The 16,094-nt window shown below is 41.2% G+C and overlaps 1 protein-coding gene across 1 annotated transcript; it reads right to left on the bottom strand.

Annotated features, from left to right (window-relative positions):
- Window positions 1-886: 886 nt before the first annotated feature.
- Window positions 887-12,448, bottom strand: xkrx (XK related X-linked). Its single transcript, XM_044362984.1, has 3 exons — window positions 11,503-12,448; window positions 3,362-3,624; window positions 887-2,381 (listed from the first exon to the last, which is right to left on the bottom strand). The coding sequence occupies exons 1-3, from the start codon at window positions 11,862-11,864 to the stop codon at window positions 1,513-1,515; spliced, it is 1,494 nt and encodes a 497-aa protein (XP_044218919.1). The 5' UTR covers window positions 11,865-12,448; the 3' UTR covers window positions 887-1,512.
- Between the last annotated feature and the right edge of the window lie 3,646 nt (window positions 12,449-16,094).

The raw sequence follows: 16,094 nt of genomic DNA, 5'->3' as shown, positions 1-16,094 counted from the left end.
CATCTCTGGTACATTTTACCCCACAACCTCCATTTTGACAACTGTTTCACACAGTGGCTCAGATCCACAGTTATGCTGAGTTTATGACCTTGTTTTGTAGTTTACACTGACTTAAATTAACATGTAACAATGTCCAAAACGTATCTTTTTTGATTAAGATACAAGACTGATAACTTACATAACATGATGAATTCACTTGGCATGACAAAAATCTTTTTTTTTGGCTCTGTATTGCTGAACACTCTCTCCATGTGCTTGAGGCCAATATGGATTGAGTAATGTGAACTATACTTCCTTAACTTGTGGTCACATGTTTACGTTTGTTTATGGTTACCTAGATAAAGGGGGTGGCTCATTTTACCCACTGGCTCTGTTTTAGCTGTTCTCCCCTACAGGAAATTTTACTACTCTAGGAAAGGGTGCAGTTAGATTTATAGGAAAATTATATATATATATATACATATATATGGCCATAAACATTTCTTAAAGTATTTCATTTTTATGTATATATAAAAAAAGAAAGTTAAGACTGAATGTGTAGACATCAGATTATTTTATTTAGGTTTCAAGTAATACAGTAGTAGTAAAGGCACTGAAACAACAACAAACAAGACAACACATTAAAAAAACAAACAAACACGCAAACTGTGAAAGCACTTCAATAAAGTAGAAGCTCATTCAGTACCAGTCTTGTTAATGCAACATCAAATGCAAGTTAAATTCTGAATTAGATCTGTGTTACAGAGGACACACACAAGATTTTCCCTTAAGGCTTTAAAAGTCTGTTTCTACAGAATCTTTTGACCTGTTTTCATTTTTTTTTATCTTTGCAAATCTAAAACCTGTTTTTTTAATCAAGGCAATCAGACTGGACAGTGAACAACACAAGGCATTCATCACAGCAGGTTTAGATCAATCAGAAAGATTAAATCTTCTTCTGACTTTTTTTTTTTTTTTCTCGCCCTCCTGCTGTGTTTCTATTTAGTGCAGAGATGCAAACGTGTGCAAAGGTGTGAAAACCCTGAGAGGAAGTACGCTCAGGGTGTCCCCCTGTCATTCTTTCGGGTTGAGACACGCTTGGCACATTTCCCGCACACCTGGCTCAGTCCTGTACCTGACCCGCTGCTGCTCTCTCAAGGCGGCCTTTGTGCATCGCTGCATATCTCAGCATGCTGCATTCTTTGGTATACAGGGGCCTCGAGGTGCCCTAAGCGTACGTAACCATCCTCAATACAGACATCAGGAGTAAATCACTCGCAAACCGTGAATGATTTCAGTTTTGTGCACTTCAGAGAGAAAAGGCCAAAGTTTGTTCTCTAATACTCAAAAACACTAAATCATTCTGGTTTCAGTGTTATAACCAGCCGAGGCTTCGTTCAGTAGCCCTGCAGCACCGGAACCATCATGCTTCGCTATTCTCAGGATGCATTTCTATATTAGAGGACTCATGATTTTCCCATAAATCCCCTTTCTCTCTCTCTCTCTCTCTCTCTCTCTCTCTCTCTCTCTCTCTCAGGCGGCCTCCATAATGTCATCGATGATAGCTGTCTCCCGATCTTGCGGGTGGCTGTTGAGGTCAGGCGGATGTGAGTTTTGGGGGTCCAGCAGCTCCAGCGGCTCCTCTGACACCATCACCATGGTGGCAGCGGTGGAGTACGACGGCGGCAGCTCCCCTCGTCTCCTCCCTCTTCCCCTACGCCTCCCTTTACAACAGCAGACACAGCGCAGGCAGTCGTGGACATTATACTTGAAAAGGCGCCTGCAGGGGTGGCAGAATTGGTAGAAGAGCAGCATGAAGAGTACGGCCAGGCTGTAGCAGACCAGCAGCTGCACGCCCAGCAGCGGGGCGCACACGTACTCGTAGAAGTCCGACTTGAAGAAGTACCAGAGTGTGATGAGGAGGAAGTTCTCGATGAAGCGTCCGCCATAGTAGAGAGCCAGGCGGGTCCAGCGCTGCTTCCGTTCGATGAGCTCTCGGTGGGAGAGGTCCAGCTGCACCGCCGACCAGCAGAAGACGTTGATGCAGGCGTAGAGCAACGTGAACATGGAGAGCACCACGATCGTGCCCAGCTTAGAGAAGTTCTTCTCAATATTCTCAGTCAGCGAGCCTTTCCTGGCCCAGAACTCCGCCCAGGGGAGGAAGAAGAAGAAGAGCAGGTTAACCATGCCGACGAGTATCACCCAGTAGGTGAGCGCCGTGCTGAAGAGGACCAGAGCAGTGACCCGGGTGGCGATCTCCAACCCTCTCCACACGATCATGCACAAGTAGGCAGCTGGGCGCAACTGCACCTTGTAGTCATCGTATCTGATCTGGATGGCCAGAACGCTGCACACGAGCGCCCCATATGTGATGGAGATCAGGGTGATGATCATCAGAGTTACTGCCAACACAGACACAAGTCGCTTGTTAAACTTCACAAACATCAGCAGCAACACGTTACTGCAGCAGAGGGTTCATATAGTTATAATAATCCAATAAAGCAGCATATTCAACCTGCTTTATCTGATGTTTTTGGCCACTTGGGAGCAGCAGAAACAAGCTGAAAATACAACACTGACATATTCTCTCTAAAAAATTATAGAAGTAACATTTACTTAGAGTAATGTTTGTGTCCTACTGATGACTTTAAGTTCAATTTTTACTCTTCTTATGGGTCTGTTTTTCAGTCTACCAACTCCTGAGGGAAATATCTGCTCTTTAGCTGCTAAACGCTCCACTGCGCTCACCAGATAGTATCTAATTTTGTCTGTCTGCTGTTTGGTGCTGGGCAGGTAGTATAAAGGTTTGCAGTGTTTTTTTCAGAAAGGCTCGACAGTAAAGTTGCAGGCCAGAAAACAAAAACAAAGAGCTAAAGGATGCTGAATTTCTGTGAGTTTAGAAGGAAAAAAAAACAAACTTTGTAGAAAACATCCAGACTGTCTGGCTCTCACAGACACTCTGCCTCACTATCCTACATTGTGCCCACTAGGTTTTGACGAATGTACAATATCAGCTTCCCATCACAAAGCTATTCTTTTATTCAGTGGATGTTTTTTCCTGTTTATTCTCAGAAAACAAACATGGCCTCTTTGTACACCACCTTCTTGCTGCTTGTACAGAGAAATGCAGACAAAGCAAAAGTTACTGAGTTATATGAGGTTATTTAAATCCTTCCACCCTTACCAAACTAAATTTACATACACTGGAAAACTGGGAGTGACATTTAATTTTATTTGTAAAGTATATAATATAGAGATTTTTATCATCACCTCGACTAAACAGAGTTTTACAAGCATCATAGTTCTATTCTAGTAATCTCTTCTATTGTAATTCGTTAAGATACCCATACAGTGTGAACCCTGACCCCTCCATCATCCTTACATCTGGTGGGGAGGAAGATGTATTTCTCCTGGATGGTGGCGTACAGCTGGAGCGTCAGCTGAGGGGTGGAGCCCAGAAACGCCTGGATGACCGCGGTGCGTTTGAAGGCGTTCCTGTGAGTGGCCAAGGTGCGCTCCGACTGGCCGATTTCCAACTCCATGGGCCCCTTCTGCCCCTTCTTCAGACTGATCTTCCTGGAGATGGTGACATAAGGCTCCTCTCTTTTACCGGCTCTGTAGTAGACCACGAGGGCCTCAAAACACCTGAGGAAATAAGAAGAGAGGGAGTAAGAATGGAGTAATGTTTTCACACCAACAGAGGGCAGTCCAATGTTATGTTTAAGTTGATATAAACTGCAATGGGACATCATGATGTCTTGTGGTTGTTTTTTTAACATATGAGACTGAGACTTATATTTATGTGATGTATGTGAGGGTAATAGAAAAAACATAAACCAAAAGTATTATTAGAATATAGTTCATCAGGGCAAATATCTGCAGTTTTTAATTGCTTGTTTTTTTCAGTCCAGGACCTAAAAATGAGATATTTAGGTTTTTGTCAAGGAAACAGTATTGATTTTAAGATCCTACAAATGTTGTCTGATGTCAGGGATCCATCATAAACAGACGTTTCTTTGTAAATCACAGCTAAACAAACCATAACAGAAAGCTGTGGCTCCACCAGAGGGCAGTCAGAAGAATGGAAACAGTCTCCTGAGGCCTGAATGTATAAACTGAAAATCTCAGGGTGTGGCTCTATTTAACGTTTGTAAGGTAAATGCTCTCTGTGTTTGGCCACAGGGGGAAACTACCACCATTCATGAAGAGGCAAACATGTTTATTTAACCTAAAGAGGGCTCTGAGCAGGAGGTGGAAACTGCCAACGGCGAGGAAAGTATGTAAATGTAATAATTTATGTGTTTAAAAAGTAATTCAAATGGTTCCCGGCTGGCTTTTGAAGGCCTAAATGACACAAATGTTATTAAAGTCATTTCAGAGCCAAATGTTGAAGCTAAAACAGGTCATTTTGTGTCAAATCAGACAGAATCAAGGAAAGTTGTTGCAGCACCGTCTCATACTTTGTTCAGTTTGTCTATATAATGTTTCTTATATTGATATTATTTAACTTTGACATTCTCAAAAACGCCTTATCTGGGAAACCATATTTGGGCATTAACATCTTGAAAAGATAGATAGTCCCACTGGAGCTTGAAAGGGCCATTTAGGATACCACTTATTCCTCTTTTATCAAAATATTTAACTTATTTTCAATATCCAGGACCTTACTGGAGACACAATTCCCATCTCAAATGGCCTCTATTCCAATGAACATACTGAATACATATTTATCCTTTATTTCTTATAATTCCTATGAGGAATTCAATAATCATGGAGATAATGAGGCAAAAAAATTTAATCCTGAAATGGACGTTTTTCTGCCACAGGTAAAATATCTCTCAAATCTGTGTCTATTTTTGTATGAAGGAAAAATAGAAGGACATTGGCACTTTGTACCCTTAATAACCGTACATCAAAGAATTTTCATGTACATTTCTATGTTCTTACTAGGTATTTGGTCCTTTGAAAATGACCAAAATATGCTACCATGCCTTGTTTTATTCATAATATCTTCATGCTCACTGGTGGTAGAGACCTCAAATATTGGCACAAAATTAATAAATGATTGTATTTGCAGAAAAAATAATGATTGATATCACATTGGTGCAAAAACATGGGTTTGCAGTACCCTCAATATCATGCTCGTTTAGGAATTTGGCACTTTTTTTTTTTACAAAGTTAGGGCCTTATGAAAATAAAATGGCATGCAGTACAGCCTTTTAATGGATTTGGCACACAGAGTACATGTTTGTCTTCCATTCAACAAAGTTTGGTGGGGCTAGAAACAATACTTGTCAGGATATTAATGCAAAACATGGCTTCCAAGATAAGGCGTTTTTTGAGGCTATAAAAATGAAATAATATCAAGGGCTGAAAAAATATGAAAACATAGGATTTGAACAGAAATATTTTACAGGACTTAGTTTTGGGACCCATTCATGATATAGACAAGGTTTAAACAAAATCTGAGCTGGTGCTGCAGTAACCTTATCTGATCTGACATATAATGACCAAACAAGGAAGCTACCAAAACTGGAAATGCAAGGCTTCTCCTGCCAACAACGAGACGTCTGTTTTTATAATCCCTGAATAATGCTTCAGTAAAATGACCGTTGCTGCACATCTGCGCTCAAGACAGAAACCCAGCCCTCTACGGAGTCTCACTGCAGTTCTAAATCTCACATCACTGTGCAGGAATGTTATCTTTTTGCTCCAAAATACCAGCATGTCCAACTTTGGACATACGGCTCAAGAATCCCTAGATGTATTGACTTCAACGCGGTTCAAATATGTGCCGTCGAGCCGCTCTGACCTAACACACTCCAGAGTCAGCAGTCCGGTATTTTCAGTCTCGCTGTTGCTTCAGCTGCTACTTACTCTGCTGTACTCTCTACTCACAGTGCAAACACAGCACCATGCCAAGCTTCCAAACTGGTCCCTGAACTGTGTTTGACCCAAACATTCGAGGCTGGCAGGGGGGGAATCTTGTCGTTATTTGCAAGCAGGCTCTTATCTCAACACACAGTATATTCACTCCCAGACTGATAGCCACAGGCAGATGAGGGTCATTCAGACACAGTGAACAAGGTCTACAGCAGAGTAATAGAGAAAGCACAAAAACCTGATTTACTGACATGCTTTTCCTGGAAATCTGGCAGCACAATTGGCTGCCGAGGCAGTACGAGGGTAGTGAACTCGAGCCAAGGTGCACTTAGGATTCTGTAAAGCTACCGAGAGGCAGACTGAATTTCACTTAGGGAGGAAAAAAACCCGGCATGACTCATGAATGCATTAGCCAAGAAAATCAATATGCTGACTTTCCAAGGCAGCATCTTATGGATTTATAAGAGGAAACACGCGGGCTGCTGCTCTGTATTCACAGCCTGAATATGAGTTGACATGAGATAACTTCTGTCGTGCTTTGGCACCATATAAATAAAACTGGACTGAACTGAACATGCAGTCTGTTCCCCTCATTGTGTGAATGCAGCTGCAGTACAGTGCGATGAACTAAGAGGAAACCACCACTGAAATGAACTCTTGTCTCACCGCGACACTTATCTACTCTCAGCAGCGCATTCAGGAAATTCTTTCGACAGCTCTTTAGCAAAATCATCCTGTTTTGGTCACCTGGGATTACCCATCAGGCCTCAGCGTCGGACTGTGCGCAGATAGTAAAACACAAACAGAAAAAAAAAAACAAGAAACTCTGCGTGCTGGGACTGGTCCAGAATGACACAGTAATTAAGGAGCTTAAGGAGACAAGTAAAGACAAGGCCCACCCTGCAGCAGATAGCCTGAGTCTTTCCATATACTCCCCATAATGACTGTATCCTGTTATCTTTTTGATAAGGCTTTTCATAGACAACTAAGAGCTAAAAATATATATATTTATATGCAGTTATCTCTGCAAACTGTGACTCGAGTTTCCACTTTTGCAAACAGACGTGCAATGTTTGACTGCATGGTCACAGGATCAGCAATTACACCATCCCCAAGTCACACAGGAAACCTCCCGTCTAAGCAAAAGCAGGGGCAGTGGGGGAGTTTATTTGTAGCAGCGCAATATAGAATAAGAAGCGCTCCGAATGAAGCTTCGCAGAGCAGAACAGATTGAAATGTGCTATAATAACGATCCTCCTATTTGCCTTTCTGGCTGCATTGAAAGCAAACGTTATAGTGGTTACAGCTCAGGGAATGCCTTTGTGAATGCCTCATGATAAAAGGCATTCACAAAGCTCACAATAAATATGCAGCCGGCACGGTAGCACACGATCACTGTCATATCAAATGCTGTTTCATGGTCATGGCTGTTTTGAATTACTGGCATGAGACAAGCATTCTTAAGTGGAGAAGTGTGCAGGATCATAAACAAGTATCAGAGCTGAAAGATATCACCGCTTTTGGCTTTAGTCGTTTACAGTGTTGAGCAAGACACAAGCTAGATATTTTGTTTTGTTAACTGTGTCCTTAGTGAACTAATTTTAATGTGTCAAAGTCCAGGGCTCATGTTTATCAAACAATAAAAGCTATTTATCAAATTTCTTATGACTTAAAAATGCTCCACAAGTCTCTTAAGTTGGTTAAGACTTGATCCTAGATGGCTGCAGTACAGAGACAGATGCAAGTTTTGGAGTTATTGTACCAAACATCAGTGTTCATGTTGAATATGTTAGCTCAATCAGTGTAGATGTAGGGCATTTCATAGGATGTTACACTGGTTTTTCTTTTTTTGCATTTGTAAGTGGCTCAAACCACACTTGTAAATGTACTAAATTCTCTTTATCATATGATCTATCATCATCTACCAGCAGCAGAGTTTCTTTTCTGCTCCAGCTTTGTTTTGTTTTTGTTTCCATTTCAGCTGATTTCCAACAAGCGTGAATCCTTGTTTCTGATTGGCATTAGTGTCACTCCTACATTTCACTGTAAGCAGGAGTAAGGTGTCTTATTCTTCAGTTTCAGGGAATCATTTTTTCATTCCTAAACTGTCTCTTTGGAGCATTATTACGTGTAATTCTTTGATAAATACAGGCCCTGATGTCTTCATCTTCCAAACATAAAATATACACCAGACTGTCATCAATAAATCTACCATCACATCTGCTGCTCTGCAGTTTCCTCACAGCCAATGTAACATAAGCTAAAGGCCAAAGCAATACTTCCACTTGAGTATGTACTATCTCTCACTTCCATGACCTGTGTGACTTTATCTCCGATGTGTTAATAAATAATTATAGACCTCAGTCTGACCTTGATCCAGTTATAGTGGGAACTGTTTACATGTGTTACGCTGTTGGCCCTGATGGCATCTATCACAACATGTGAAGCAGGAAGTATGTCAGCCTTGAATACTAAGAGAGACAGAGTTTTATCTGTTTTGATAGACGTCACCACACGAGGACTCATATCAAAACTGTTGTTGGCTCAGCATTGACGATAAGCTCATTTCCTCTCTTTTAAATGGCACAACAAAGTTCTACCTGTATCCTTCTGTAGTTGTTTTAATCTACATCTTTATTTCTATATCTGACAACAATTTTTAAAAAGATTGGACTGGTTGTTTATATGCCTTTTAGCTGCACTCTACTGCAAAGCTTTCTTCCTACAGCAGCTAACCTGCACAGAGCTGAAGACAAGGTTCAATATCTTACTCTATAAGAAAAGAACACACCCTTCATTCAACTTTTATTTAACTGTAAATTTTGTGCAGCACCTCAAGGCTCTCTGTTTACAAATCAAAGTTCAGAGAGAGAGAGAGAGAGAGAGAGAGAGAGACATTCATGAGAAGATTTGAATGTCAGGGGAACTCAAGCGTAAGTCCCCACCTACATCTTCCTACATGAGTCACGGTTCGCCAAACAGGTCTCTAAGCCGAGCTCAACTGACACTGGAGGTGCAGGCCGGAAGTATTTAAACATAAAACCACCTCTAACTAAAATGCTTTTCAAAAAACTTTCAAAAATGTTTACAGCCAGGACATTTTGCATTCGCTGCTTTTACTAAATATGTGCTGACCTGCTTCATTTGCATTTCCGCAGCTTTGCTCAACCATAATAAATCATGCCGTGTTATTTCTGGAAGCCTTTCCGGCAACATCCACAATCCCTTTCTGCGCGGGCCAGGCCTGATCAGCCGTCTGCCTGCTTCTGCAGCACCGAGGCCTCTGGGTGCCATTACCCTCAGATGAGGTCATACAAGTGAGCGGCATACAAGCTATAAATGTGAAGGATGTGTTACTAGGGCGGATGCCAGCTCTGCAGAGTCGTTTGACAGGCTGGTTTCAGAATCTGGACTGCAGGGGTTCAACTTTGATCCAGAGGTTGTGAACAGCCAAGAGGCTTCAAATTAAAAGAAGCTGAGAAATATTCATGTGAAAGCTCTTTGTTTTTATTTTTTATTCAAGCTCGACTCAGCACTTATTAAGTACATAATGTGGGTGGATTTTATGTCCAGTCATCGCTGGTTATGCTTGAGTGTGATGCAGTTAATGACTGGCAAAAAAAAACACTTACTCCATGGTTTAATGAGAATTATTATAATACTGCAACAGTCTATCTTAGCAAATTCACGTGGTTTCATGACTGCTATGATGAACTGGAAAAAGGACGATGATGGACAGCAACTCCACTTTGTGATGATAAACTACTGCAGCATCATGTTAGATCTTAAAATACTTTGTTTTTATGGTCTCAACAAAAATATCCCAGTTGTATCACATTAACTGTGAGCTCAAATCACATGTTTACATTACCAAGGATAGATGACTAAAAATGAATCAGTAAGATAAATGAGTAATGTTTTTATAGGGACTGATGTTACAAAATGCTAACTTTTTATTTAATAGGACAGTTAGTTTCTCCAGTGATTTTAAATGAAATTACTGAGGTTTTTTTTGGCATGTTTTAGACAATTTACTACAAATCACCTCCACCATTGGCTGTGTGAAAAGTAGGATAAGCACATTTAAAGGATAGGTTTGTAATATTTCAAGTCTGTCTTAAAACAACAGTCAGGTTGCCAAATGAAAATTGAAACAAATTTTGTTTGCTGACTATTAGAAGATCCATCCAAGTGCTTGTTTTGAGCAAAAAATGGTTTAAAAGTTCATCTGAAGATAATATAAAGCGTCAGCCATTGGAGTTAGTCAAATTAAGTGGATATCTTCCACAGTTACAGTGTTTTCAATGGACAGTGTTTCCCTGTTCAGCTGCGGTGGAAGGATTGTTGGCACTACTAAGACTAACTGAAAGATATTGACTTGATTTGACTAATTTGAAGTTTCATATCAGCTTCAAATAAACTTCTAAAATACATTTTTATGCAGAAGGAGCGCGTTGATGCAGCGGGGATGCCACCGCAGAGGGCTCGGCAAAACACTGCAGTGGTCATTTGGCAAAAAAGTTGAACTGAGCTCAACCTTTGCCTCAACCCAATACAACGTCATCCGACAAGTAACTGTGTTGGCCAATCACATCCGTGCAAGTGCACTGTCCTGGTGGATTACTTTATGGTGTGAAGGCCGTGCTTCTGCTGTCTGCTGCTGTAATAACTTCATGGAGTTGTAAAATCCTGTCTGAGTTTTAGTGTCTGATAAGCCTTTAAATGCACTAATCTGTAGTACCAATTTGACTTCTTGGATTGTATTTCATTGGCTGCATTCAAAACCACCTGCGATACTAGCAGTACGTACTGATTTGGCCAAAATGTAGCATGTAGTATGCAGCAAACAAAAGCAAAATCTGTAATATGCCTGAAACCTGACCTACTGTGTCCCAAAATGCAAAGCGCTGGAACGGTCACAAGATAAATGCTAGATCAGATGGGCGAGAGGGACGCAGTCTCGCGAGTGCGGTTACGGTTAGGCTTAAGGTTAGGGTTAGGGTTAAGATTAAGGTTAATGTACAAACCTTGCCGGGTGCTGCACTCCCCTCGTAGCTGAGTTCTGCCTTTCTTGTTCCATCAACATCAAATTATTAACTAACGTTTACAAAATCGATTTTTGACATTTGTGAATCATTTATAACTTCTCTTTCTTTAGAGCATATGGGGATGCTTCCCAGTAGTGCTAGATTGCCATCGGCTGTGCTATTGTTTACTTTCGCTTTTAAAACCTGGAAACCGGCTAAGCCTGGCCTGGCATACTGGAAATTAAATCAATTGTAGGAGGCGGTTCCAAACACAGCCATTGTCTCACAGGTTCAGTAAACAACACGCCCCATCACCACAGCCCTTTGCACTGTTTTAACCCAGTGTTGTTTTCAGTCTGAGCGCCGCATTAATGGCCAGAATGAACAGCAGGAATAATTACAGCAAGAAAAACATGTGCCAGTGTTCATTCTGGCACCTGACTGTTGTTTTAGGACAGACTTGAAAAATTGTGAACTTATCCTTTAAATATCTAAAAAACTATTATCTGGGAAATGACCAGCAGTGATGCAAAATATACATGTTTTGTACCGAATGGCCCTTTACCCATGAACCCTGTTTTTATGTTACTCCTGACCCACCACACCCACCTACCTAATAAGAGGGCCGAGCAGCAGCAGGTGCAGGAAGAGCACCAGAGGCCGGTCCCGACCCAGGTCCCTGTGGATGAATGTGAGGGCCAGCTGGATGAGGACGGCGGGCAGCAACATGAAGGCGATGGTGCAGCCCATCCAGATGCTATCGTCGGTCTTGTGGTACCTGCTGCACAGCACGGCGGCAGAGATAAACTCCGCCAAGTAGAGGACGGTGGCCAGTACGACGCTGAGGGGCGCGTGGACGCGGCTGTGATTGACCACCAGCATGACTCCGTTCCCGGCCACGCTGGTGTTATCCTGCGGGTCCACGTCCGAGATCTCCCTCTCCTGCTCCTGTTCCTCCATGGCCAGCTCGCACATAATAAATACAAGTCTGATTTATACGCTAAAACGGGGTTTACGTCGCTGGATGACGGCGCAGGCTATCTGAGTGCTCCAAAAACATCACTTTTTAGAAATACGTCGCTTGATGCGCCGTCTCTCCCAACTTTCCACCAAGTTGATCATCCCTGGTTCACACCGTATTTACTATCCGGCTTCCACTCACCCGTCCCAGGTTGTTTTTTTTTAATTCATATGACGAGTCGTTGTCTGTTTAATCCGGAGGACACCACCTCACTGTCGGCAGTGATCTCAGCTGTTCGTCAGTGTACTAGATCGGGAAACTTCAGCCCATAGTCGCACCGTCAGTTCATTGTCATCCAGGACGATTATCGACCGGCTTTAACTTTACATTATTTCTCCCTCTCAGAAACACATCGACGTCTCCTCCAGCTGTGGTCTGACTACGTGCTGTTGGAGGTTTGGGTGTTTCCGTGTCGGCATACTCGCGCGGCTGCTGGCAGCTCTTATTTTCTGTCTTTTCATACGCTGTCAACGCAACGGCTGCGTCAAGTCAGACACAAAGAAACATGGCGGAAACGGAAACGATGGACGCCACCTTTCAAAGCAAAGGCCCAAACACACTGAAAGCGATAATTGACGCGCCTCATTTGACGCTCCTCTGGCGCAGTACAAGCATCAGATTTGAAATGCCAACATCACAGAACCAACACAGATGTTGTTCTTTGTTTGATGGTTATGTATTTGTGCTTTAGAACGTAACTGCTGTGAAACAATCAGAAAATAAAGTTTTATTTCTATCATTCACAGCTTTGTTTCTGCTACCACCGCTCCCTCATCACAATATCAATCAATCAGTTCTATTTAAAGTGCAGAATCACCATGCAGCATGGTCCCAATACACTTTACAATTAAAGAGAATACATACATTTTAAAATAATAAAAATTAAAATAAAATAACCACGTTAAAAACATCAATGTTAAAGGGATGTTAAAAGGTGATGGACTGGACTAAGTTCTAGGGGAGGCTATAATGAAGTGAATAAAGGCAGGTTTTCAGTCTTGATTTAAAGATTTAAACTGAACTGAGCTCAAACTGGAGGCCAGCATCAATAGAACCAATCACAATGTTTGTTTACATTAACCTGGGGGTAGAAAACCCCTGCTGTTCATACAATTTAATGGCTTGGAGAAAAAAAAGTCAGTTTAAGCAAGTAAAGATGTAAACAAAGATATGTAAATAAGTAGAAGTAAATATAAGCAGTAAGTAGTAGAAGTAATTGAAAGTAAGCATCAATAAGTATAAAGCAGTGGTAAGTAAGTGGTGAGTAAAGCAGTGGTATGGCCGCTTCCCATTATGACAAAGGCAGCCACCAGTTAGTCCGACCAGCAGTGAGATGTCACTGTTGGATAGATTTAGTTTATCAAAGATGCCAGCAAAGCAACACAGTACATAAAATAAGCACAACAGAAACATCAGATAGGCAGGATCACTGTGTTTAACTATGTATATTTACACGTTACAATTATGGCTGAAAATGACAACAGAAATAAACAAGTCTGCTGATTTCACATATCTCCACTATTCAAATCAACTACCAGTGATTCAGTCTATAGGTGTAGTAACGTGTGTGTCAGATGCTTTCAGTGCGTTTGGGTCTTATAAGAGATAAGACAAGACAGAACTTCATTCATCCTGAAAGACATTTATGTGCACAGATATTATTTCTGTGATGTACAGTACTGTGCAAAAGTTTTAGGCACTAAAAGTAAAGTGAGGATGCTTTCAAAAATAATGCTATGAACAGTTTTAATTTATAAATTAACTTCATACAAAGTGCAGAAAACAGAATAAACTTAAAGGAAACAAATATTTGCCGTGACCATGCTTTGCCTTTAAAATAGCACCAGTTCTCCTCAGTAGACTTGTTTTTCAAGGTACTTGGCAGGTTGTTCCAAGTGTCTTGCAGAAGTTGCTACAGTTCCTCTGTGGATTTAGGCGTGTCGGCTGCTTCTGTCTCTTCATGTAATCCCAGACTGACTCCAGATGTTGAAATCAGGGTTCTATGAGAGTCATATCATCTGTTGCAGGACTCCTTGTTCATCTTGTCAATGAAGATGGTTCTTTATGACTCTGGCCAGAATACATCTGGGATCAATCAGACGCCTCCCTGATGGTATTGCATAATGGACAAGAACCTAAACATCTTAAGTGCCTAAAATTTTTGCACAGTACTGTACATCTAAACATCAAGTCCGCAAAAACAGTGGGAAAATGGCTTTCCAAACGGGTCAAAGAAAAACGGAGTGGAGTCTTTGAATTCAGACAAGTGAGAACATTTACAATGCTACATACAGTCCAGACAGTAAGTATTTGGACAGTTTCACATCTTTTGTTCTTCAGGCTCTGTGCTTCAACACATTCAATTTGAAATAAAATAATGGATACTAAATTAAAGTCTCAGCTTTACTTTGAGTGGGTTTACATCAGTATTGAAAGAACTGTGTGGGACTTTTTGTTAACACATAGTGCCCAAAGTTTAGGGCTTCAAACATGTTAAAAGGGCTATATATCCCACACAGTTCTTTCTATATTGATGCAATCTTACTCAAATTAATGCTGAGGCTTGGCACTTCAATGTAGTATCCATATCCAATGCGTCTGAAGAACAAAAAATGTGCAACTGTCCAAATACTTACTGTCTGGACTGGTATATGCACAAATACAGGCAGTTAATAGCAAGAAGAACACGGAGAGGGTTTGGACTTGAAGCTCCTCTTTAAATGTACAAGTAAGAAAAAATCAAATAAAGGGAGGTTCAAAGTACACATGAAGGTGCAACAAAATAATAAAAGTGTGGTGTACTGGTTAAATATACACTATTGGAAAATGAAAAATAAAACACTGCATTAACTGTATACCAGCTTGATCACACAGCACATAGAAAAAGGAATAAAAACAGTGCAAAATGAGAATGGAAATAGTGGGTTGAGTTTGAGGTGCATTAGAAAAGTATATACATGTGTCCAGTGCATGGTTGGGTGATTTTGAGCAGCTCTTTACAGTATATGGTATCTTGCACAGGTCACTCCAGTGAGACTTATGACTACTGATAGCAGAGGAGGAGTCAAAGTTGTAAAATATCATCGGCTGCTCAGTCCATCTAAAATAACTACAATAATCACTGTGACAAAAGGGGTGAAACATGAGTTGTACTACTATAAACATTTATTTTCATGTTTCATTCTCTGTTGCATTATTAACTGCTACTGATAGATGACGATATGCAGTGAAAGTTAGAAGAATATGCAGAATATGCAACTTTACAATATACAGTATTCATCCTTTCCAAATGGAAGCACTGTAGAGGTTGAGCAATGACAGATCGGTTACTCTGCACTTCCATTTTTAGTTTCCACTAGCAGGGTGGATTTGGCCTTGTTATTAGTGACCTACAGGCTTGAGAGTGAACAGGTGCAGCTACTAAAACTTCACTCATTCACTTTTTACAATGACTTTTCCTCATTATACTGCTATTCGTTAAGACTACATACTCATTTGAACACTTGAACAGTTGGTGATGCAGTTGTAAAGAACCAGTTTGATGTTTGCTCAACTACTTATGCAAACAAGGGTTCTCTGTTTGCAAAGCACTTGAGAGGAGCACAATCCGTAGTGGCATACCTCGTATTTAAATTGCAAAACTGTTCTCATTGTTGTTTAGGTTAATGTTGACATGACCTGTCATCTTAAGAGAAGATCTGTTTTAACCTCTTTGGAGAGATTTAACTTCCAGTGTGGCAACATGATCATGAAAAAATGAACTTTCCTGTGATTTTTCCTTTCAACTACAGAGGGAGTTGTTCTGTGTATATTTCTCTGTGCACTGCAGCACAGTTTCATCTCAGGGTACCCAGAGCTCACCCCAAACATGCTGACCTCTTCCTGTCTAATCAGATTTCATCAGAGCCGGTGACTCGAGCTTGGCATTGTGAAGCGGGTAGACGCAACCTATGAAGGCACGCCATTACTAATGCATGTGTTTGGTGAGGCAGTGGTGTGGGTCAGTGACTTCAGATTGCAGAGGTTGTGTGTTTTGTGGAGCCATGGGGAAGTGGAAGATGGAAACCTTGTTACGGAGCCCCAGGCATGTCCTGCACACTGTTACGAACCAGTCAGGTCAGTGCAGCTCATCTATGTTTCAAGTTCCTCACAAGACCACAGACCGGTGATGGAGGAAGTACTCA

This window comes from Thunnus albacares, chromosome 10 (assembly GCF_914725855.1).
Source record: "Thunnus albacares chromosome 10, fThuAlb1.1, whole genome shotgun sequence".
Classification (NCBI taxonomy): domain Eukaryota; kingdom Metazoa; phylum Chordata; class Actinopteri; order Scombriformes; family Scombridae; genus Thunnus; species Thunnus albacares.
This window is presented reverse-complemented; position numbering and strand designations above follow the sequence as displayed.

Excerpts from the sequence above, each read along its gene's own strand:
- xkrx (XM_044362984.1), bottom strand. The coding sequence starts at position 11,864 with ATGTGCGAGCTGGCCATGGAGGAACAGGAGCAGGAGAGGGAGATCTCG. Across the intron at positions 3,625-11,502 it reads CTGCTCGGCCCTCTTATTAG|GTGTTTTGAGGCCCTCGTGG; the intron begins GTAGGTGGGTGT and ends TTATTTCCTCAG. Across the intron at positions 2,382-3,361 it reads CATCTTCCTCCCCACCAGAT|TAACTCTGATGATCATCACC; the intron begins GTAAGGATGATG and ends CTGTGTTGGCAG.